Source organism: Diabrotica virgifera, chromosome 1, assembly GCF_917563875.1.
Source record: "Diabrotica virgifera virgifera chromosome 1, PGI_DIABVI_V3a".
Lineage (NCBI taxonomy): Eukaryota > Metazoa > Arthropoda > Insecta > Coleoptera > Chrysomelidae > Diabrotica > Diabrotica virgifera.
In genome coordinates this window covers 112,738,401-112,761,629 of record NC_065443.1, presented here as the reverse complement: position 1 = coordinate 112,761,629, position 23,229 = coordinate 112,738,401, and the positions used below count along the sequence as shown (strand labels likewise).

The window sequence follows — 23,229 nt, the reverse complement described above, 5'->3', positions numbered from 1 at the left end:
AGGAAATTAAGCATTTTGGCTCGCAATTTTTTCGTCCAGCATGGATTTACTTGAAATTTTCACAGAAGGTAGGGAACAGTCCAAGGATCATTTTCTATATCATGCCGCTATCCTACGCTAAAACCTTGAGGGTGGTTCCCACCCCATCTCGGGGGTGGGAATTTTTTATTACATTTTAACCATGTTAATTCGATGGAAAAAGTGATTCTAAGAAAAAAATGTTTTTTACATTTTCTTCGTAAAACTAATATTTTTCGAGTTATTCGCGCTTGAAAGTTTTATTTCGACGAAAAAATCGACTTTTTTAGAGGGTTTTTTTGAGAAAACCTCGAAAAATATGCATTTAATCAAAAAAACTGTAGATATCGAAATTGTATCTTTTAGTAACACAAACCAAATTCTTTTCCTATAATATCTTTAAGACCAATACAAACCGAGATACGGCATGTTAAAGGTTAGCTTTTTTCGTCAAATACACAATTTGAAATATTCAAAGCCAAATAATGGGAAAAATTTGCATTTTTCGAGGAAAACTTATATAATCTTTTTTCAAGTATACAATTAAACCTTTCAAAAAAAAAAATAATAAAAAGTTTCTAGCATGAAAATTAAGCGATTTACAAAAAAATTTCTGTACCTGCTTTTCTCTACGAAAAAATCAGTGAAAACAACCCCCTAACTACCTTCCTAATTCAAAATTGGTCTTCACCTTTCCGTAGTTCCTTTTATATGTATATTATCAATACACTCAAGGAGTTTGACCTATTTAAATTGCCCAATTTTGGAAAAATTGGAGTTTAAAGAAAAATTGATTTTTTGCAATTTGGTATTTTTCACCTTTTACTTCAAAAAATCTCCGAAAATACCGAAGATATGAAAAAAATTATAAACTACTAAATTGTAGCTTTTTAATGACTAAAATTACCCTGTACATAGATTTTCATTACAGTGAATAGTTAGCCAGATATAGCTGTTTAAAACCTCTATTTACCAGTATTCTACTTCTCAATCGACTATTGGGGCCGACCGACCGGCTCTGTCCCGTCATACAGCTGACCGACTATAATAACTTTTATTTATATTTAAATTAGAATGTGTGTACTGATTTTCAGCCTTAGTAAATGGAAATAATTACCTTCGTAGGAAAGCAACTTTGATACCCCCTCAGTAAGCCCTGTTCTACGTTTCGCTTGACCGACCGCAGTATGTTTCTCTACACACACAGTAATCAACTGTGAAAAATCTAGCTTTAGTAAATTCAAATAGATTTTTCAGCGCTGCCTCTCCGTCTATTAGTTTGATAGCAGCTCTCATACGCAAAAAGAAGACCAAAAGAAATTAAGGTAATAAAAAAATTATACTATCACCCCTTTTAAGAAACCGTAAATTTCAATCCTTTTGATCAAGGGGGAATCCCAAGATGTATATGTAAACATATTAAAAAACGAGTAATTTTAGTTTTAGTTCCCCGGTAGCTGGTATACCATCACAGGTTTTGATACACCTTCCAAAGTATCGAAAAAAAAAACAGAAATAAATGCATTTTTGAACTAAAAACTAATTTTTTTTCACAATTATATCACGAACATTTCATCATCCACTCGTATTATACAACCGCACAATAAATAGTTCAATTTTTTACTATTGTAATGTAATTTTAGTGACAGACAAACAAATACAACACAGCTTATACCACATTTGATACAAGATTTGTCAGTTCTTAATCTACCTTTGGTTGCTATGGGGAAATAAAATTTGATAATAAATGCTTGAGGTACAATAATAAATAAAAAAACAAAAATAAGAACAAGGACAAAAAAATATTTATTATAGTTATTACATTATTATTGTTGATTTGAATTGGGATAAGTATAATATAGGCAAGTGGTTCATTTCAGTAAGTAATTTATATTTAACCAATTTTTTGACATTAAAAACATGTTAATATTATAGTATCTATTGCAATACAAAAGATATTCATAATTTGGCTCCTGTATTTACAATGACTTACAGAAAAACCGATCCATTCAAGATTTTGTCGGACAACAATTTTTATCTAAGCTAACTATTTATTAATTTTTTCGTTTATAAACGAATTGATTTACCATTATTATTAAATTAATGAATTTTGTAGTGTCTTTTGTCAACATCCACATCTAACACTACTTGCATGATTTTTTCTCCTTAGTTGATATACATATTAGTGGACACCATGTAAAACTACAAGACATTCCAGGCAACAGTTCACTGTATACAGTCATTTGAAGCAGCAATTCTTACCCTGAAGGAAGTGGATAATGTTCAATGTGGTATCAAAATAATTAATAGCCTCAATATGAATAATTTGAGATAAGTGGATGACACGGTGTTAATTACAAGCAATTACGAAGAACTTCAATATCTGATTAATAGGATTACCACAACGTGTGACGAATATAAACTCAAGCTAAACACCGCAAAGACAAAGGTGATGCTTGTCAGTAAAACGGCAATACAACCGGAAGTGGTAGCAGCTTATGGTGAACAACTGGAGAGAACTAACACTATCACCTACCTTGGTTGTAATTTAAATGAGAACTGGTGCATGAGCAAAGAAATTAGAATCCGTATACAGAAGGCCAGAGCTGTACTCTTTAAGATGAAGAAACTTATGTGGAAACAATATTACTTTAAGTCTGAAAATTAAATTAGTGAGATGTTATTTGTTCTCTACTCTTTTGTATGGTGTCGAAGGATGGACTTTAACGGATACACTTCTTAAGAATCTAGAAGCCTCTGAATTCTGGGTGTATCGGAGAATCCTACGAATAAGTTGGGCGGACGGAGTTCGAAACGAAGTTATTTTGCATCGGATGGAAAAGTTAGGGAAGTCATCAGAACAGTTAAAAATAGCAAACTTGAATATTTTGGCCATGTTATGCGCCACCCAGAGAGATATAATATACTCATTTTAATAATACAAAATACAAGGCAAAGTAGACGGAAGAAGAGAGCCGCAGGGCAAGGTCGAAGAAGAACGGAACGTCATGGTTTAGAAATCTGAGAGAATAATTTATCAGATCCTCTGCATCCCTTTTCCGAGCTGCCGTCAACAAAATTACTATAGCCAATTTGATAGCCAACGCTCGATAATCGAACAAGGCACATAAAGGAGACGAATAGGCTGATGTGTTTAAACCAGTAAAAATGTCCAAAAATGATCATCGTAAAAGAAAACAAAAAACTGCAAACTTTGTTCGTACATCGGTGTATAAAGATTCGTGAAATTACTGATACTTAAAGGATATCAAAGAAACGCGTTAGTTACATCTTGCACCAGGAACAGTCTATGAAAAAAATTGCGCAAGATGATTATTACATACGCTCATTGCGGGACAGAAGCGCATTCTCGTGACTCTTTCCGAAAAGTGCTTGGTACGTTTTTGGAAAAAACTAAAGTGACTTTTTGCGTCCATACTGTACAATAAATGAAAGTTGGATTCACTATCATCGGCGGAAAAGATCATTACATAGGTGTTTCGGCATCTGAGAAAAAAATCCCTTTTTTCCTCAGGACAATACACTATGCTCCTTATACGCCAGTCAATGGGAGCAAGAATACGATATTACCTCCGAATTCAATCCTACTGCATAGATTTTAATGAAATTTTGGGAATAGCCTCTTATCTCCTAATTCAAAGTCTACCCTATGCCGATGTGCACTTTTATCTTGGTGGTGGTTCCCACCCCTTCTCGAGGTCGGAAAATTTTTTGGTTAAAATAAACACGGAAATGGCTAGAGAACCTAATTCTAAGCAAAAGCTGTTCTATAACATTTTTTTGAAAACTTAATACTTTTTGAGTTATTCGTGGTTGAAAATTGGCCATTTTCATTGAAACATTTTTGAAACCCTTTTCAAACGGTTTTTTACGAATACCATAAAAACCATGCATCTAACTAAAAAAAACTATATAAAACATTTTTGTAGCTTATAAAAAAACAAAAAGACTCGTTCCTTCATAAATTTTCAAGTTATAATACAAAAGGAGAGATGGCAGGTGCAAAGAGTTTTTTTTTGTGCATGCTCAAATTGGTGTATTCAACTTGAAATAACAGAGACACGGTCGATTTTAGATGTATAATGCTACCAATCCCTTTTGTTGTGCCTGAGAAGACCATTAAAATGAACAATATTAAAGGTTGATTACATTCAAACTATGCGAGATATGCTGCAAAAAACTTGATGACTAATGCATTTTGAGAAAAAATGAGAAGTATGTTTAAATTCCATCCACCAGAATTTAAATGTATCGTTTTCCTTCTATAATACCTTTTATTATAGTGTTATTCCTATGTTAAAAAGTTGGACGGGTTTAAAATGAATGGTTTTTGAAAAAAGAAATAAGATTAAATTATAGAGCGCATTTTTAAATTTTCTTACAAATCTTCCTTTTTCTCCATGTAACTTGAAAATGATAAGACATACAGTGACGAAAAATAAAAACAAAATTTTTATCTAAAAAAAACCCTACATTTTTGTGTGGGATCTTTCTTTCGTATCTCTTATCATTTTCGAGTTATATGGAGAAAAAGGCTTATGGAGACTATAAAATATTTTTAAGAAAATTTTAAAATGCGCTCTATAATTTGATCTTATTTTTTTTCAAAAACCATTCATTTTTACCCGTCCAACTTTTTGACCAAAGAAAAAACACTATAATAAAAAGTATTCTAGAAGGAAAACGATGCATTTAAATTCTGATGGATGAGGGGTTAAATATACTTCTCATTTCTTCTTAAAATACATTAGTCATCAATTTTTTTGCAGCATATCTCGCTTAGTTTAATGTAATCGACATCTAATATTGCTCATTTTAAAGGTCTTTTCAAGCACTCCAAAAGGTATTAGTATCATTATACACCTAAAATCGACCGTTTCTCTATTATTTCAAGTTAAATACAACGATTTGAGCATGCACAAAAAAACAAACTCTTCTCACCTACCATATCTCTTTTTCTATTATAACTAGAAGATTTATGAAGGAACGGATCTTTTAGTTTTTTTATTAGCCACAAAAACATTTTATATAGTTTTTTTGTTAGATGCATAGTTTTTAAGGTATTCGCAAAAAATCGTTCGCAAAAAATCGTCCGCAAGGGTGTCATTTTTCAATGAAAATGGCCAATTTTCAACCACGCATCCCTCAAAAAGTATTGAGAAATATATAGAACAGTTTTTGCTTAGAATTAGGTTCTTTAGCCACTTCCGTGGCTAGACCAAGAAATTTTCCACCCCCGAGAAGGGGTGGAAACCACCCCCAAGATAAAAGCACACATCGGCATAGGGTAGACTTTGTTTATTGAGCTATTCCCTACTTACTGTGAAAATATCAAGTAAATTGATGTAGTAGGATGGAATTCGGAGCCAATTACTGCCCTATTAGATTTGGCTACATTTGACTTCCATCTATTCTCAAAACTGAAGACCTACCTCGCTGATCAGCGTTTTTCGTCCAATCAAGAAGACATTGCACGTATAGGGACTCTGCAGCACTGTATTAACATAAGCGATTATTTTCTTTGACAGCATAAAATGTCGTTTTATGCTGTTATGCTTATCGAGAAGCTAATACAAGAAAATAAACAAATTCGCAAAACCTATTAAACCATACAAATCTCAGAAGGCATTAATTGCGAATCAACGAAACTCCGTGACATTGATTGTTTTGAGAACTGTGTGAACTGTAGTGTTCTACAGTTTCTGAGATACCTTAGTGTTACACTGGCCTCCTTACAATGTATTTCTTAATAACGATGGAAAAATATCGAAAGTCTGTTCAGATTGTTACATTGCTGGAAACTGGAGCAAACCAAATTGATGTGGCAAGACAATAATTGAATGTTAGTCATTCAACTATACAGAGCACTTCTAAACTGCTAGAATGCCACAAACCATATTCAGAAACCCCAATGAGCAGTAATTAGCGTTTCTACTGTTCGACGAAGGTTAAGAGAACAGGATTTCACAGCCTGCAATCCAGCAACAGGGCCATTACTTGCTGCTGCTCACAACAGCTGCTGACTTATTTGCCCTTAGACAATAGCCGATCAAAAAAAGTATTCATTCTAACGTGGAAATACTTCGCTCTAGGCACTGAAGATGATCTGATCTAGATCGAAAACGTTTTGCGAATCCTTTTGGATGACTTTTTAATAGTTTTTCAATAAACTCTTTTTATACCATTGTATAAACGAAGTTTTTACTTGCTCTGTATGATTTTTAACTATGGTATACAGCCAGCTACTGGGATTTTCCCATTGATTTTTAAAAAAGTATTGTTTACGGATGAGTGTAGAATAATATCAATTTATGGTAAAGATGGTGAAAATAAGGTCTACAGAAGAGCTGAAGAACGTTATGCTGCGTGCACTGGAATACATCTTGTTGGTGGTGACTCAGTAATGTTTTGGGCTGGAATTTCTTTTGAGACACCACATTAACAGCACACAAATACATAACGAAGATCCTGCAACATCATATTATACCATATTATGCTGGATTTATCAGCAATTGTTTTCTGCTAATCCAAGATAATACGAGACCATACACGGCAAGTATTGTAACACAGTATCTTGAAAATTCCAAAAAGAACAGTGATTTATTTTTCGACTTTGACACACTATAGCGTTGGAATTAACTTTTGTACTAATGTAAATGCAGTCAAATTGGCATACTTTAATCCAATTGTGTCTACTCCTTGCAGAACATCCTGTATATTATAATCTTAGTTATAATTAACTATTTAGATGGGAAATAAGCCACAATTAAATTGAAAAAAATAATTTTATTAACGTTTGGACGCCCAAATCGGGTGTCGTTGTCAAAATACTACTAGTATTAGTAGTAGTATTTTGTATTTTGACAACGACACCCGATTTGGGCGTCGAAACGTTAATAAAATCATTTTTTTCAATTTAATTGTGGCTTATTTCCCATCTAAATAGTTAATTATAAAAATGCCACAATTAAATAGCTTCAGAACAACAATAGTCTTAGTTGTACTGCTTTTTTTGTAAGCTTATTTCATTTTTATTTGAATTAATGGTTTTTAGTAAAGAATGAACCGCTGGCCTAGAAAATTTAGCAGAAACAACTAACAGTCTTATAAAAAAACTAAAAGTAGGTTCACTAAAATATTTAAACGAATTTCAATAATTTCGTCTATAAATTTAGAATAATTCGTTTATATACAGTTAGTCACAATATCGAACTTAATAATTTTATTTATGGAAATCTTTAAAATGCTAAACCGGTAGAATTAAAGTAACAACTACTATTTGGAGACTAGTGGGTATAGAAGATGTTTTATCTTTCGTTAGTATCATGACAGCTGTCAAAATTCAAATTATATTCATTTAGGGCCGGTTTCACCAACGACAAATAGTAGTTTATTCTATTAATAAAGTTATTCGACCCTTATCGTAGTGACAAAAAAAAAAACAAAAAAAAATACAAAAAATAATGCATTGATTTTAAATAATTAACATTAATATTTTTATTTGTAAAATAACATGTGTTCTTGATAAACATTAAGTATAATAATTTATAATATTTATTAACATAGTATGTACATTAGCTGTAATGAGTAGGTAAAATAAGAAGTAAGATATTGTAATATTATCATAACCGTAAAATATGGTTGGCAATATCTTTAATACATTTACTTTTGATTGAGACTGGCTGAATGACTATAGTCCAAGAAAAAAAATAAACTGACATTTCTCCATTTTACTAACGTCAAATAAGACTTATTTTAATTATTTATCAAATAAATACTTACTCTTCGAACAAATTGGTAAGCTAATCTCGCTGTAAATATTTATCAGCAAGAAAATTCGCCAGTTTAACTTTATATTATCAAAATTATATTGAAACAAAATATAAATATGAACGTCTAATAAATTTTATTCGTCGAATAGCTTTCATCGATTATTTGTTGTTGGTGAAACCTGGCCTAAATGGTTTAAATTGTATTGTCGTTTGATTTAAAATACCATTTTGTTTATTTGAAAACATGGAAACATGAGTTTCAAATGGTTATTAAACATTATTCAAAAATTGTACAAAATTATAACATTAGTATGTATTATAAACAATTGGGTGTAAAAAAATTTGGCAAGGTGAAATGTATTATACATCGTTATTGCAACACTTGAGCGAATAATTGAGGAGAATAACCTCTAAACTTAAAAACTTTGTCTTGGGGCAGACAATTCATACCAAACAAGGTTATCGCCCAAATAAGTATGCTCTTATACACCACACAGTTATAGTAATCAAATCAATGTCTGATTTAAATAGTTATGGAAGTAACAACTGAGAAATTAAAAAAAATAATAAAAAACTCAGAAATATAGTCAGAAGAATTGTGTTAAAAATAGTAAAAAAAGTGCAAAAACTTAAAACATGAATTAAAAAAAGCACACCAGAGATGAGATATATCTTCAATGAAGGAAATAGAAACAAAGCAGAAGTTTAAACATACGCCAGTTAAAAAGTGTAGAAAATTTTCCATGCTAACCTATTTATTTATAACAATGTTTAGACAAATTATAAAAAATGCTTGTTGCATCAAAACGAAAAATTGGTAAAACAAAAGACACTGAACAATTTTTAAACACATTATAAAAAAATCTTTTTTTGCCGCGAAACTTTTTTTTATTAACTTCGATTTATTTTAAGACAAGTTATTCTGGTGATTTTTTCGTAAACTTCTTACTTTAGACGTAAAATGCAAACAAACACTTCAAAAAGACAATTTTTGTTTTATTTTAGCGAAAATCCAAGGTTGACAAGGAAAAACACTAAAATTACTTTTATATAAATAAAAGTCAAATGTTGGACTAACTGTACAAACTAAAGAGTATAAACATAGCTATGTGATTGTCATGATTAAAAATCTCGACCAGACATCATAATAATCAACAAAGAACAACAATATTGCTAACACAACTGATTTTTTATTAACACGTTGATGGACAGTGCGTCAAATGTATAAGCAAGTGTTGTGACACTATATGTGTCAGTGAAACGGTAAGATTTGTCAACTCTGCTGACGATAAAATAGAGGAGCCGCGGGCTTGCGACGTAAACGTTGTGAATCTAGAGAGTGGGAATTTTAATTATCATGGAGACGTGGTCGGGTGAACAACACACAGTTGCTGTGAAAGCTTATTAGAAAAATGGTGAAAGTTTTGTGCGTGTACAAGGAGTATTTCGTTTACACTACCATTTGCCGCCCCGCGCTGCAGTTCCGTCTAACATGGTTATTAAGACTTGGGTAAAGAACTTTAAAAGTAGTAGTTACACATCACAGAAAAGAGGTAGCAGTGTCAGAACTGCTTGAACACCACAGAATATTGAATCGGTGTGAAATTTATTACACTCGAGTCCTCGAAGATCCCTGCGAATGACGAAGCTTAAATCTGGGATTAAGCTGTACCAATACGAGCAGAATTTTGCATAAATATCTGAGTGTTATATAAATATCTCCAGTATATTCACTGATCATCAAGAATATCAACTTGATCAACACTGGAGATGACTTAATGACATATACAAGGCAGTAAAAATACCAGCAGAGTGGCTCAAATCTGAGTTTATACCGTTGCCCAAAAAACCAGGAGCAAAGGTTTGTGAAGACTATAGGACCATAAGCCTAATGAGCCATCTTCTCAAGCTGTTTTTAAAAGTCATCCATAATAGAATTTACCGAAAATGCGAAGAACAAATTGCGCCCAATCAGTTTGGATTTGTGAACGCCGTTGGTACGAGGGAGGCTTTATTTAGCGTGCAGGTGTTGTTTCAGAAATGTAGAGATGTCAGCTGTGATGTTTTTTCATGCCTGATTGACTACAACACGGCTTTCGATAGAGTCCGACATGAACAAATGATGGAAGTGCTGAAAAGGACAGGGATTGACGGAAGAGACCTGAAAATAATAGCTAACCTGTATTGGAATCAATCAGCAGTGCTCCGAATAGATGGAGAATATACAGATCAGGTCAAAATCTTAAGGGGAGTGAGACAGGGATGCATAATTTCACCGCTGATATTCAATCTGTACTCAGAGCACATTTTTGAAGAGGTTCTAAAAGATATTGATGAAGGCATCTCAATAAATGGAGTCAAGCTCAGTAACCTGCGATATGCAGATGATACAATAGCGTTTGCCAATACCATAGAAGGGCTGCAAAACTTAATGAATAAAATCACTGAAACCAGTAGAACATATGGACTAGATATAAACACCAGCAAAACCAAGCTAATGATCATCAGCAAGCAAAACATAACTGGAGTAAATCTGTATGTGAACCAAATGAGAATTGAACGTGTCTCACAATACAACTATTTGGGAACTATAACTATCGGAAAGGCAAAGAGTGCGTTCTTGACTATGAGCTCTGTGTTCAAGAGCCATGACATCACTCTAAAAACAAAAATAAGGCTCCTTAAATGTTACGTGTACTCAGTGCTTCTATACGGAGTAGAAACGTGGACATTGAAGGCGGAAACTCTATCGAAACTTCAAGCTTTTGAGCTATGGTTGTACAGAAGAATCCTGAAGATGCCATGGACAGACAAAGTCACCAATGAAGAAGTACTACGGAGGATAAACACAACCGCAGATTTAGTCAACATCGTGAAGGGCCGTAAGCTGCAGTACTTGGGGCATATAATGAGAAATCAAGGCAGATACGAGCTAGTCCAGTGCATTTTACAAGGTAAAATTGAAGGAAAAAGGGCCCTAGGACGAAGAAAAATATCCTGGCTTGCTAACCTGAGAGCATGGTATAGAAAGACTTCAACACAACTATTCCGTATAGCAACTAACAAAGTCATCATAGCCAGAATGATCGCCAACGTTCGGAACGGACAGGCATCCTAAGAAGAAGAACACTGGAGATCCTTATGCAAAATTCTGCTCGTAGTGGTATAGCTTAATCCCAGATTTAAGTTTCGTCGTTGACAGTGATCTTCGAGGACTCGCGTTTAATTAATTTCGCACCGCTTCAATATTATGTGGTGTGCGAGCAGTTCTGACACTGCCACACCTCTTTTCTGTGATATTGAACCACTACTTTCAAAGTTCCTAACCCAAGTCTTAATAGCCATATTAGACGGAACTGCAGCGAGGGGCGGCAAATGGTAGTGTAAACGAAATGCTGGTTGTACACGCACAAAATTTTCACCATATAAGCTTTCACAGCAAATGCGCGCTGTTCACACGACCACGTCTCCATGATAACTAAACCTCCCACTCTCTAGATTCACAACGTTTACATCGTAATCCCGCAGCTCCTCTATTTTATCGTCAGCAGCGTTGCCAAATCGTACCGTTTCACTGAATCACCTTGTATTTTGCAAAGTAGAATAGGAAAATTGCTGAATTTCTTTTAACGCTTTTAATTTATGGAAACAATGTGCCTCTGTAGATGAAATGTGATATTTTCTGACATGGATTTTTTGTTACAACTCGTTATTTTAAAAATGTCTATAGACGTTGTGTCACATTACATCAATGGAAATTAGACGCCTATACGTTCTGTCCATCAACGTGTTAATTTTCCGAAAAGTCCAAATCGAGATTTAATATATCATCAAACACACTCTACATTATTTATTGCAAACTGAAAATCTAAAATTATCTTGTCAATCAATCTATCACAAAATTATTATAAATAAATTGAAAATTGTTAATATGGTCCGGAAGTTATCTTTCCACAAATACATTATTTTTCTTCAACAACTTGAAGAAATTAGACAAAAAGAACCTGTTGGAATAATTTAATAATTAATAATTACATTTATGTAAATATTCATCTATTGAAGATCACTGGACCACTATCCAAAGTCTCATAATGATCCTTGTTAAAGTTCATGCCACGTATGTGTACACTTTTCTGTCTTCGGGCGTACGGGCCAGATACTCCCTCTCTATGAGACCTTCTATCCTTTTCTTTATTATGACGGGAGAAGGAAGGAAACGGCTCTTGAGTTGTTCTGTCACTTCTGTGACGAGGATGTTGTGCGCCATGCGTTTACGCGATTTCATTATCCGAACGATAGCTGCCTCAATTTCGTGTTTTCTATCTTCGTCGACCTGTCACATACATTAATTATATTAATAAATGGATATATTTAAACAAAAACAAAATAATGAAAATCTAGAGATACACGGTAAAATAAATAAGCAGGTATGTTATTAATAGTGTTAATTTAGATTTAAAACTCTTTTATCGCCAACCGTCACTAAAGTCATTCATTATTGTACTCATTTGCCCTCATTTGCAGCAGTAAAGTAACACTTTATTGTACTGAAAGACGAATTTTACTTTACCTGCCGCGAATAATCAAATTAACCCAGATTGAATGTAAGTGGTCGATGGCAGTAATAGAATGGGCGAGAATTTGAGTGAACTTAAAATATATTTACTTTAATTATTAAAAATATTCTACACAATTTGCGTTATTATCAATTAAATTTATGTCAAAAAGTGAAATTCTGTAGTATTTTGTAAATGCATATAAAATAAATTAAAACTTTACCGATTTAGTAATTATTCAATATTGATAACTATCGATTAAAAATCGAAAGCGGCCATCTTGCAAAAGTTATCTGTCATCACTGTCATGAAATTATTATGACGTCTAAAATTTAAAAAGTTCTTAAATTGTAAATTGCAAGTAGGTAAGTGTTAAAACCCATATCAAATTATTGTAGAAAGTGAAATTGTAGATAAAATATATTTTGGCATTATCCAAGCTGTCAGGCTTTCAGTACATACTTCATTTTCCAGTTTTTCATTCAGGGATTATTAAAATTAAAGATGATTAATTTTATGAAATAATGAACATAATCAAATTAAAAAAAATGTGTAGTGTTATAATGAGATTTTAAAACAGTTAAATAAACGACAGATTTTTATTCAATTTATTTTATAAATTTTATATTATTTTTAAATATTTACAGAGCCCAAACTCGTACGTAGACAACTTTAAGGTGCGAATTATCGGAATGCAAATTCCAAGTTGATTTCCAATCAAATTATGTTGGCGATAAAATTTTGTATGCACCACGTCAGTAAATACTCTTTATCGAACTCGTCTGTTACTCGCCTCGCTCGCTCTTCTCGTAATATCAAGACTCGTTCGACAAAGAGTCAATTTACTGACTTGGTACATAAATAACTTAGGTATTGTATCTTGTTCATTCTGTTTTCTGTTGATTTAATAGATAAGTATATTTTTGTTAATTTATTTTAATAAACATGTATAACCTATAATAACAAAAAAACAATTTATTTAGGCCCGTTCCTAATAATTTTAAGGATATGGTTTTAAAATTACGCGCGTAACGCCCGCGCGTTACGCTTTTTTGCTCAGTATGCGTCTTGTCTACGGTTAACATGTCTCTGGTTGAATATCCCTACCTTCGACTCGGTTTGCAGCAGCTTCGCGCCAGTGCGCTTGAGCGAGGTGAGAAAGGTTCAACAGCTGTTTCCCTTCTCTTTTGTAAATAACTCCGCGATTCAATAACATTCCGGTGTTCAACACTTTACGATTTGACAGATAAAAAGAAATTGAAAATAAAAGATGTCAAAACTTTAAATGCATTTTTCAGCTTTTTTTCACAGGTGGTGGACATCGTAACTCAAAAATTAATTGACCGATCCATCTAAAATTTTGCATAGATTTTCTTTAGCGAACGGCTCCACGGGCGAGAAATTGACGCTAGCAGTAGCCGTAAAACGAACTTAAGGTTCCACGGAACGGAATAGGAATAGCCGAACTGAACCGACTACGCAAAGTCCTGTAGTCGGTACAGTTCGGCTATTCCTATTCCGTTCCGCGGAACCTTGAGTTCGTTTTACGGCTACTGCTAGCGTCAATTTCTCGCCCGTGGAGCCGTTCGCTTAGACATTTCATGAGGTAACGCTGTCGAGATATTTTTTGTTTTATACTTATCAGCGAAAATTTTGTTTTCGTTTATAAATTATGTTCTGAGAGATAGCTGACTGACTCTCAGTTAGTCAGCTATCTCTCCTAGGCCAAAATGGTTGGGTGATACACCCACACCATGAAAAAAGTTTTTTTATGTGTTTGTAACGTTTATGTGGCCCTTTTTCTGTTGGGGGATTGTACGGAGGTCAAAACAACTCGATAGCATACCTACATGATTATACATTGTAATGCAGAATAATATTATTGTCAAGATGCTCAGGCATATGCCTCAAGTAGTGGTACATTTTTATAATTGACCATTAGCTCGGATGATGTTTTTGTCGAGAGTGGCCAGCTAAAGAAATAAATCACTTCTTACACACTTTGATATACTATCTTTTCACTTTCTTTATTCATTTAAGTGTGTACAAATTTATCAGTCTTTCAACTGTTTTGAAGGAGCTTATCTTGGAAGCGAACATAGTAGGTATAGCAAAACATAAGTAGACGTTATGTTTGGTTTTTAAGAGGTGTATCACTTTGAATACATTAATACTTTTTCACAAGGACAGAGTTAATATAAAAAGAAAAATCATGAATGTCTGCATTCTCCACCGAAATGATCAGGTCTATTCCTTATTTCAGATTATGGTAGGGGAGTCCAAGCGGGGATTTTTGCAGTTACTCGAGCGCGTCAGATTATCACATAGGGAAAAACCCTCTAAATGTACCTCTACCATACATTGGCTCTTAATACAGGGGAATACGTTAAGAGAAGTCCGAAAAAAAATCTATCCTTAGAAAAACTCGAAAACGTCAGATTAACATGAGGTAAGTTAAGTACATGCAAAAGAGTATATTTCAAAAATCTAACGATTTGAGAGGGGCGTAAAGAAATGGGAGAGTCACAAAGTTTCACAAAAAAAAAAGAGAATATCTCGCGAAATGAACGTCAGATCGAATAACTAAAAAATACGTGTTCAATATTTTTTAAAAATCTATAGAATGATAGATTTGAAATTTGGTAGGGGGGAGGGTGGGGGGGGGGGTAAATTTAAAATTTTAAATACGAACCCCGCGATATTTCGCGAAATGAACATCAGATCGAAAAACTGCAAAATACAGGTATTCAACATTTTTGAAAAATCTATGGAATGGCACCAAACACGACCCCACGGACCTGGGGTGGGGGTTTACTTTAAAATCTTAAATAGGAGCCCCCAATTTTTATTGCAGATTTTGATTCTTTACGTAAAAATAAGCAACTTTTATTCGAGACATTTTTTTCGAATTATGGATAGATGGCGCTATAATCGGAATAAACGATTGTTGAAAATGGAAAATTTAATTAAAAAAATGGAAAGTCCCGCACTTTATGGAAAACCTAACTTAACTTTTTTTGGTTTGAGGACCTACTCTTCATAACCCAATCGGTCCCCATAACGCTCGAGTAACTGCAAATTTAGCATACTTTCCTCCCCTACCAATATGGCTTTGTGACACTGGAAAGGAAGAGTTGGTAAATGACAGATGTCTATATCGTGAAAATACAGCCATTTGATAGCCTTGATAAACTATTTATTTGCACAAAATCCAATAATTATCACCAAATACAGTACGTAAATCGTTCAGCTGGACATAGGGAATATACATTGAGAGAATTGTGGCAACTGCGCTAACCTGTGTTAGTAAAAGCTTCTGTTTGAGTACTAGTTTTTCGTGCAATAGAGCTGTTAGAACGAATATAGTGAGTTGGTCTTGAAGCAAGGCTGTCCATAAATAAATCAAAAACAAAGTTTACTTTAGCTGTTTTTTAAAATATTTTTTATTTAAAAACTAATTTCAAAACCAAACAGTTTTCCCATTCGCTTAGGCAAAAAATATTTAGTTACTACATTGTCATATTTCGATGTTTATGTTGTCAATTTTGAGGTTAATTCCCTTTAATGTTGACAACCATATTGTCATCGAGAGAGCTCAGTTGTCACAATGATCTCAATATAATACATACAATGTATGTATTTATATATCTAAATATATACAATGTATGTTCCCTATGTCCAGCTGAATGATTTACGTACTGTATAAGAGTGGACTCTTTTGAGTTGCCAACCCAATACATTCTTATGCAGAGAGGTGATTGAAATATTTTAGCATTTTAATAAAATTTGAAAAAATGGATAAACTCGAAATGTAAACCTTTTTTTTAAGAATTTATAGAAAAGTAAATATCAACAGTCAATAAGAACAGCAAAGAAAAAATCTTACCTTGTTCCTAGTTTCTCGTCTTTCGGGCTCGTTCTCTCCCTTTGCAGCTACGGTTTGAATCTTCACTCGATGAAGTTTAGAACTAAACGATTCGTTAACATAGAATTCATGATTAGATTCTATTTCTTTATTCCTGGGATTTTTTATGAGAACTCTTTGCGTTGCTTTACCCATTGCCAGCGACTGTAACGCCCTGTTTAAAAGCTCGATTAGTAAAACATATCAATCAATTGGCGTTCAATAACACAAATTAATATTACATAGGATATTATAGGTTCCCTGATGGATTTATATATTTCAGCTTTTATGAATATCTTGAGACCCAAATATAACAATAACAATATCTATTGATGTATCGATAGCCACACAAATATTCTCTTTATTTACCGCTTTCGCTCCTTATGGAGTATTGGACGCTCTTGGGTTTCTTAGGCAAAAGTGAAATATGGATCAATGGTTGGGTCAGCACATCCCCTTCTGTTTTATTCCTTTGAAATTTCCTATGCAAATCTTTTCCATTCTTCTCTATTTCACGCTGTCTGTTTGACCTCTCTCCATCTCAATCCAATTCTTTTATGATCTCTCATTCTTTCATGAATAGACTTAAACTTAATACTTTTGCATATCAATATTGGATCCTATAACCTAGGTTAACACACTTGAAATTGCCTACCACTTGCTGAATGTCATTGTCACCGACAATTTAATAAGTCTGGATCCCGCGTATGAAAAAGAAGTTGATTAATAGCAAGCTGAAAATTTGTTAAGAGCTTAAGGGTGTCTAGTCGGACAAACTTTGATATATGGGAACACTGGAACAGGGGAAGTTTTAATTGTGGAACAGGTTAAAAATTTGGAACGTCAGACCACGAAAACGTCCCATGTATTTTGTCGGACAGAACTTTCAATTAATTTGTTACCCTTTCATTAAACTCTCATGCAAAAATCAGACTGCTATTTGTCACCTGTCAATTGACATGTTCTAAGTGTTCCACTCATTAAAATGCCCAGTTGGTGATAAATAGCAGTCTAATTTTTGCAGGACAGTTTAATGAAAGGGTAACAAATTAATTGGAAGTTCTGTCCGACAAAATTTATGGGACGTTTTCGTAATCTGCCATTCCAAATTTTTAACCTGTTCCACAATTAAAACTTCCCTGTTCCAGTGTTCCCATACAAAGTTTGTCCGACTAGACACCCTTAAGCTATTAAAAAATTTTCAGCTTGCTATTAATCAACTTTTTTTGGTACGCGGGATCCAGACCTATAATTATTTCCGGATATCTGAATCAGTTGGCAGACGAAAGTAGACCAAATCGTACGTTTTAATAATGTTAACGTCCTCTAATGAGTAGAGGAATCTCATGTTCAAGGACTGTTATCTAGGTTCACCGGCTTCAAGTCGTATCATTTTTACAATTTTATTGTAAATTTCATATTAAATCCAACCACTGGACTTAGTGAGATTACTTACTTTTTACGTTCACTAAGGATGGACTGATAAGTCCGAACGATCTGAATGACGTTTTAAACGATTATAGAAGTTTTCAGGTACTTTCGGTCCTCGGTAATAATGCAATCTTTGATTTTGAGTTTAAATTTTTCAAAAATATTTATTAGTTTTCTCAGGATTCGAAAAAAATGACTGCATTTAAAACACATTGGCGCAAAATTTTGCGCCTACGCCCTTAAGAGCAAACAGTAGCGATCAACAGGTAGCAACAAACGCGTTCCAAGATTGCGGCTCTAATTTTGAATATTTTGTCGAGATATTTGGCACACATATTCGTAATATAATAAAGAATGGCGGTACAGAGCCCAATTTCAGAAATATGTTAGTATGTGGAAATTACTCTATAACTAAATAAAATATTGAAAAAAGGAGCCTGTACCGCCATTAAGAAAGACAAAAAATACACTTTCTTCAAATAAACTTTTTTATCCCGTGCCTAGATTTTGTGTCACATTGGAACTACTAAAAATCGATTTTTTTATAACAAGAAATCGAACGTTACTGACCTGGCAACATTTCGCGCATATGTGTATAAAACTTATTGTTTTTGATAGTATAAACGTCACTGTCAGTGTCGAATTACCGACGCACTGTTGCCTCACTTTTGAAATTTCGCAGAACTTTCGCAATCTTGGACCGCGTTTGTTGCTACCTGTTGATCGCTACATCTTTACCGATGAAAACAAAACAAAAATTTTTGAACAACACAAAAGTTAATCTTACCTAATTAGATCCCTTTCTGGTATATCAGACTCATTAAGGATCTCTTCATATGTCAACTTATCGTGATTATTAAACAACATCAAAACTACCATTTGATAAGTGGACACTTGTATGATGTGCTTCCTAGGCCCTGACCTCATCGAGACTATTGTTGTCGAGGAAGAACAAGCGCCATCCTTGTCGCTATCGTCTTTCTTCGGGCCGTAGAAGATAGCGTTCAAGTCGGCACTTCCAAGTTGAGGTTGCAACGTAAGTTGCCGGCCGCTGTGTTTGGCTAAATAAAATCTGAAAGAAATTTTAGACAGATGAATAAAATCTCGAAAATTGCTGTTTTCTATATACATAATATGTTTCTAAACAACCTAAGATATGCTGGTTATACGGTTTTAACCGCACCCTATAGAACAAAACAATAAAAAAGAAAGGGTAATATTTAGAGAAAGAATAAACAACACTACAGATAAACTATGCCAAAATATAAAAGGAATATGATTGAATACATTTGGTATTATAAATGTCTCAGCCCTATTCTTATTCTCAAGGCTATTAGTTCCAAATATTGGAGATCAGCATAACAATTCGCACTTTATTGACTGCCGTAAAGTTTGTTTAGCATAAAAATGGTTGACTTCAATTAGTGCGGTCGTAAATATTATTAAATTTATCTGACTTGGCCCATTGTTAAGACCGGTCCGGAGCGATAAGCGAACGAGGTAGACAGAGTTGGTCTTTTGACAATTAACACTGACTAGACGGTACTCCTATAATAAAGCAAAGGATCCACAAAATTTTTACCTGAAATATGTAAATGAAACATATTTAAATTTCACCTGAAACCGGGCTGTTTATACTATTATCGGTTAACCCAGGATGTTTTAATTGAAGTCAACCATTTACTGCTAAACAAACTTTACCAAACAATTCCATGGTTGTCACAGTAAACCAAGTTCTCAGATTTTGAAGACAAGAATTTGAAAGAAAAATTAAAAACTACATTTTTGATGGCATATGCAGATGACGTGGACCTAGTTGCCCGCACAACACGTAAGCTAGAAGAAATGTATACCACCTTCTCAAATGCCTCAAAAAATATGGGTCTGCAAATAAACGAGGAGAAAACTAAGATGATGGCATCAACACCCAAAAATAGAGCCAGAAACATCGGTCACCAATTCACGGTTGATAACTCTACCTTTGAAGTGGTGGGCAAATTCACATACTTAGGCTCCCTGATCACCAAGGAGAACGTCATGACGGAGACGGAAGAAGTCAAGCGAAGGATAATCCTAGCAAACAAATACTATTTTGGACTGAGCAGACATATGAGAAGCAGAAACTTAAGCCAAAAAACAAAAATAACCATATACAAAACCGTTATACAACCAGTGTTGACATATGGATCGGAGACATGGACCATCTCCAAGGCAGATGAAAACCTTCTAGTATCTCTTATAAAAATAGGAAGACCAAGATGGGCAGGACATCTAGCAAGATCACAGCAGAACAACCCTCCTGGAAGAATCCTTATGCCACAACCTGTTTGAAGTAGAAATAGGGGTAGGGCGAAATTCAGATGAAAGAATGGTGTAGATGAGGATGGGAGAAAAATAGGCGCAGCAAACTGGCAACGGTTTTCAATGGATAGGACCGACTGGCGTAATAAGACTTAGGAAGGTAGAGGCTCTTTCAAAGAGCTGTAGCACCATTGATGATGACATTTTTGATGTATAGTTTCTTGCTTAGCATAAATGGATACGTTAGAATTTGTCAATTTTCCAAAAAAAGTGGAAAATATGAAAACATGTTCAAATTGCTGTGGACCTAAAGTGTAAGTCTAAATCTATTTAGAAATATACTCAGTGACAATAGAAGTGTTCCATACAGAAAGAATAATTTCTTGAACTTCATGTTTTGGCAACGAAATGACTATATGTATTTAAAGTATGCTATGATAACAATATCAATGCTTTATCTTTTATGCTTTTTGTAAAAATAAGGTTTTATCTTTTTTTTTTTTGAGGAGACCGATTTATGAAGACCGGCTGGTACAGAAATTTTTAGTTATATTCCTCAGTCTAATTGTATTCTGAGTTCGAAGACACTAACATTACCACAATAGCGATTTTGACAGGGGACAGGGGTAGAATTGTTGCCTATATAGATATATGGGTTTGTCGTATCGCAAAATTGGCCGTCGTTTAATTGTACGGCAATGACAGTTGAATGTAAACCTGTTACTATGCGTACACTATACCTTGGCATTCGAGCATTTGGACTGGTTTCATTCCGCCCACGACGAGTGCTTCCTTTGACTGCGGACCACTGTCATAAACGTTTGAATTGGTGCAGAGAACGGCAGCATTGGGTGGCAGAATGGCATAATGCAGCATTCAGCGATGAATCGCGATTTTGTTTGGGAATGCATGATGGTCGTACGATATCGGGTTTGCTGTTTAGAGGCATGTACATAGGACAGTTGGAGTAATGGTTTGGGGGGCTATTGCGTATGGTAGCCGATCACCACTTGTGTTTATTCGAGACAGTATGACAGCTGCGCGTATTTTGATGACATGTTACAAACCACTTTACTGCCTTATCTAGACGGCCGTCGACACGGTCTTCAGCAAGATAACGCGCGCCTCCATATTGCTCCTCGAACGGACTTTCTCCAAGAAGCTGACGCTAAAGTTTTGCCGTGGCCACCTCATTCACCGGATTTAAATCTCATCGAACATGTGTGGAAGATGATTGGAAGGCGACTGTCCACTTTGCACCATCCTCCACAGACTAGGGCACAGTTAATCCATGAAGTTCAAGTTGCTTGGAACGAGGTGCCACAAGCAGACATCGATCATCTCATTTTGTCAATGCCTAGACTTGTAGAAGGGTGTATTCAGCTACGGGGTCGCCAAACACATTATTATTATTATTTTTTGATTATATGTTAATAAAAAATCTTACCCACGTTATCGTTTCAATCTTGATGTAAATCTCCCATGTTGCCAAAAAATTAAATTAAAGAAATTATTCCTTCTGGGTGTAACACTTCTAATGTCACTGAGTATACTTTGGATAGCATTAAAATGCCACTGGGATAAAATTTAATTATGGATGGAATATTTAAAAATTGTAAAAAGTTCCGATTTTTTTTAAGTTTTCCGGATTTTTCTCAATATTATAAAATGTTTGAGTTCAGATTCAGTCTCCAGAACACTGGTCATAAAAAACACATGTCTCAAAATTATTTAGGTACATTTTTGATGGATGCGGACTTACATACACTAAGCATCAAAATTAACGCACCACCCTAAAAATGGGACATTTGTGATGTCTTGTATTTTCTAAACCTGTTGTCCGATTTTAGTGATTTTTTTTAGTATATAATAGCTTTATTCTTTAAGAACATCGATGTAATAATATTATTGCTAAACAGGTAAGTGTATTTGAATACCGGGTGTAACAATGATAGTGTGTTTTTTCCTCAAAGTTTGGAACACCCTGTGGAATATTCTAGAGTATATAAAATATTGAAATTAAAACCCAACTGTAACCTTAGGCTTTCTTAAGAGGATCGGTACGTTTTTTCGACTGCAATGCTATTCAAATGGGGATTCATTTTTTTCGAATCCTGAAAAAACTAATAAGTATTTTTAAAAAATAAAATTAACATGAAGTAAAACTCCCTAGTGTAGTTGGTATATTTAATAAAAATTCAAAAAAATTTTTAAAAATCCAAACGGATTACGTTCAAAACGTTTTCGGACTTATCAGTCCATCATCAGTGAACTCTCTGTCCTTGCTAAATAGCCACAATGCCAAACACTGGTCAAGATGTATGTTTTAACTACATGGTGAAATCTGATCTACAATTTGGCTTACATTGGATGCCAACGGATTAGTACTAGGTACATGATGCTCTACTCCATTAATTAAGAGATTTTTTTTTATTATTAGGTCTACATTGAACTACGTTTAGTCTGTCAATTCTGTCAAGGATTGACAGACTAAACGTAGTTCAATGTAGACCTAATAATAAAAAAAATCTCTTAATTAATGGAGTAGAGCATCATGTACCTAGTACTCATCCGTTGGCATCCAATGTAAGCCAAATTGTAGATCAGATTTCACCATGTAGTTAGAACATACATCTTGACCAGTGTTTGGCATTGTGGCTATTTAGCAAGGACAGAGAGTTCACTGATGATGGACTGATAAGTCCGAAAACGTTTTGAACGTAATCCGTTTGGATTTTTAAAATTTTTTTAGAATTTTTATTAAATATACCAACTACACTAGGGAGTTTTACTTCATGTTAATTTTATTTAACTAGATGGTATACAGCCAACCTTCGGGTATTATCCCGTTTTATTTTTTATTTTTAAAAAATTTAAACGCAGAATGAAAGATTACGTTATTAGCGAGGGCCGAAAGTCCCTGAGAACTTCTATAATGTTTATTTTAATAAGTTACAGGGGTGAAAAACTAAGAGAAAATTTAGTGTTATTTTTAATTTCAAATATCTCATTCAAAATAAATTTTTTATTTATTCTAAGGGACTTTCGGCCCTCGGTAATAATTTAGTCTTTCATTCTGCGTTTAGATTTTTCAAAAATATTTATTGGTTTTTTTAGGATTCGAAAAAAATGAACACAGTGTAGGTCTAACTATCGTCAAATCTATCTTTGTCATACAACGCAGTTAGTTGAATAGAATATTGTCAGTCAGACACTGACAATCAGT

The 23,229-nt window shown here is 34.0% G+C and overlaps 1 protein-coding gene across 4 annotated transcripts in view; it reads right to left on the bottom strand.

The window, feature by feature from the left end:
* Positions 1-11,813: 11,813 nt before the first annotated feature.
* LOC114331163 (cullin-3) overlaps positions 11,814-23,229 on the bottom strand; it is a 69,046-nt gene continuing 57,630 nt past the window's right edge. For all 4 annotated transcript variants that reach the window (XM_028280649.2, XM_028280652.2, XM_028280650.2 and 1 more), the window contains 3 exons: positions 18,490-18,774; positions 16,254-16,446; positions 11,814-12,144 (listed from right to left, as the gene is read on the bottom strand). In XM_028280649.2, coding sequence (XP_028136450.1) covers positions 11,920-12,144; positions 16,254-16,446; positions 18,490-18,774 — 703 coding nt within the window. In that variant the 3' untranslated portion in view covers positions 11,814-11,919. The remainder of the gene's footprint in view (positions 12,145-16,253; positions 16,447-18,489; positions 18,775-23,229) is intronic.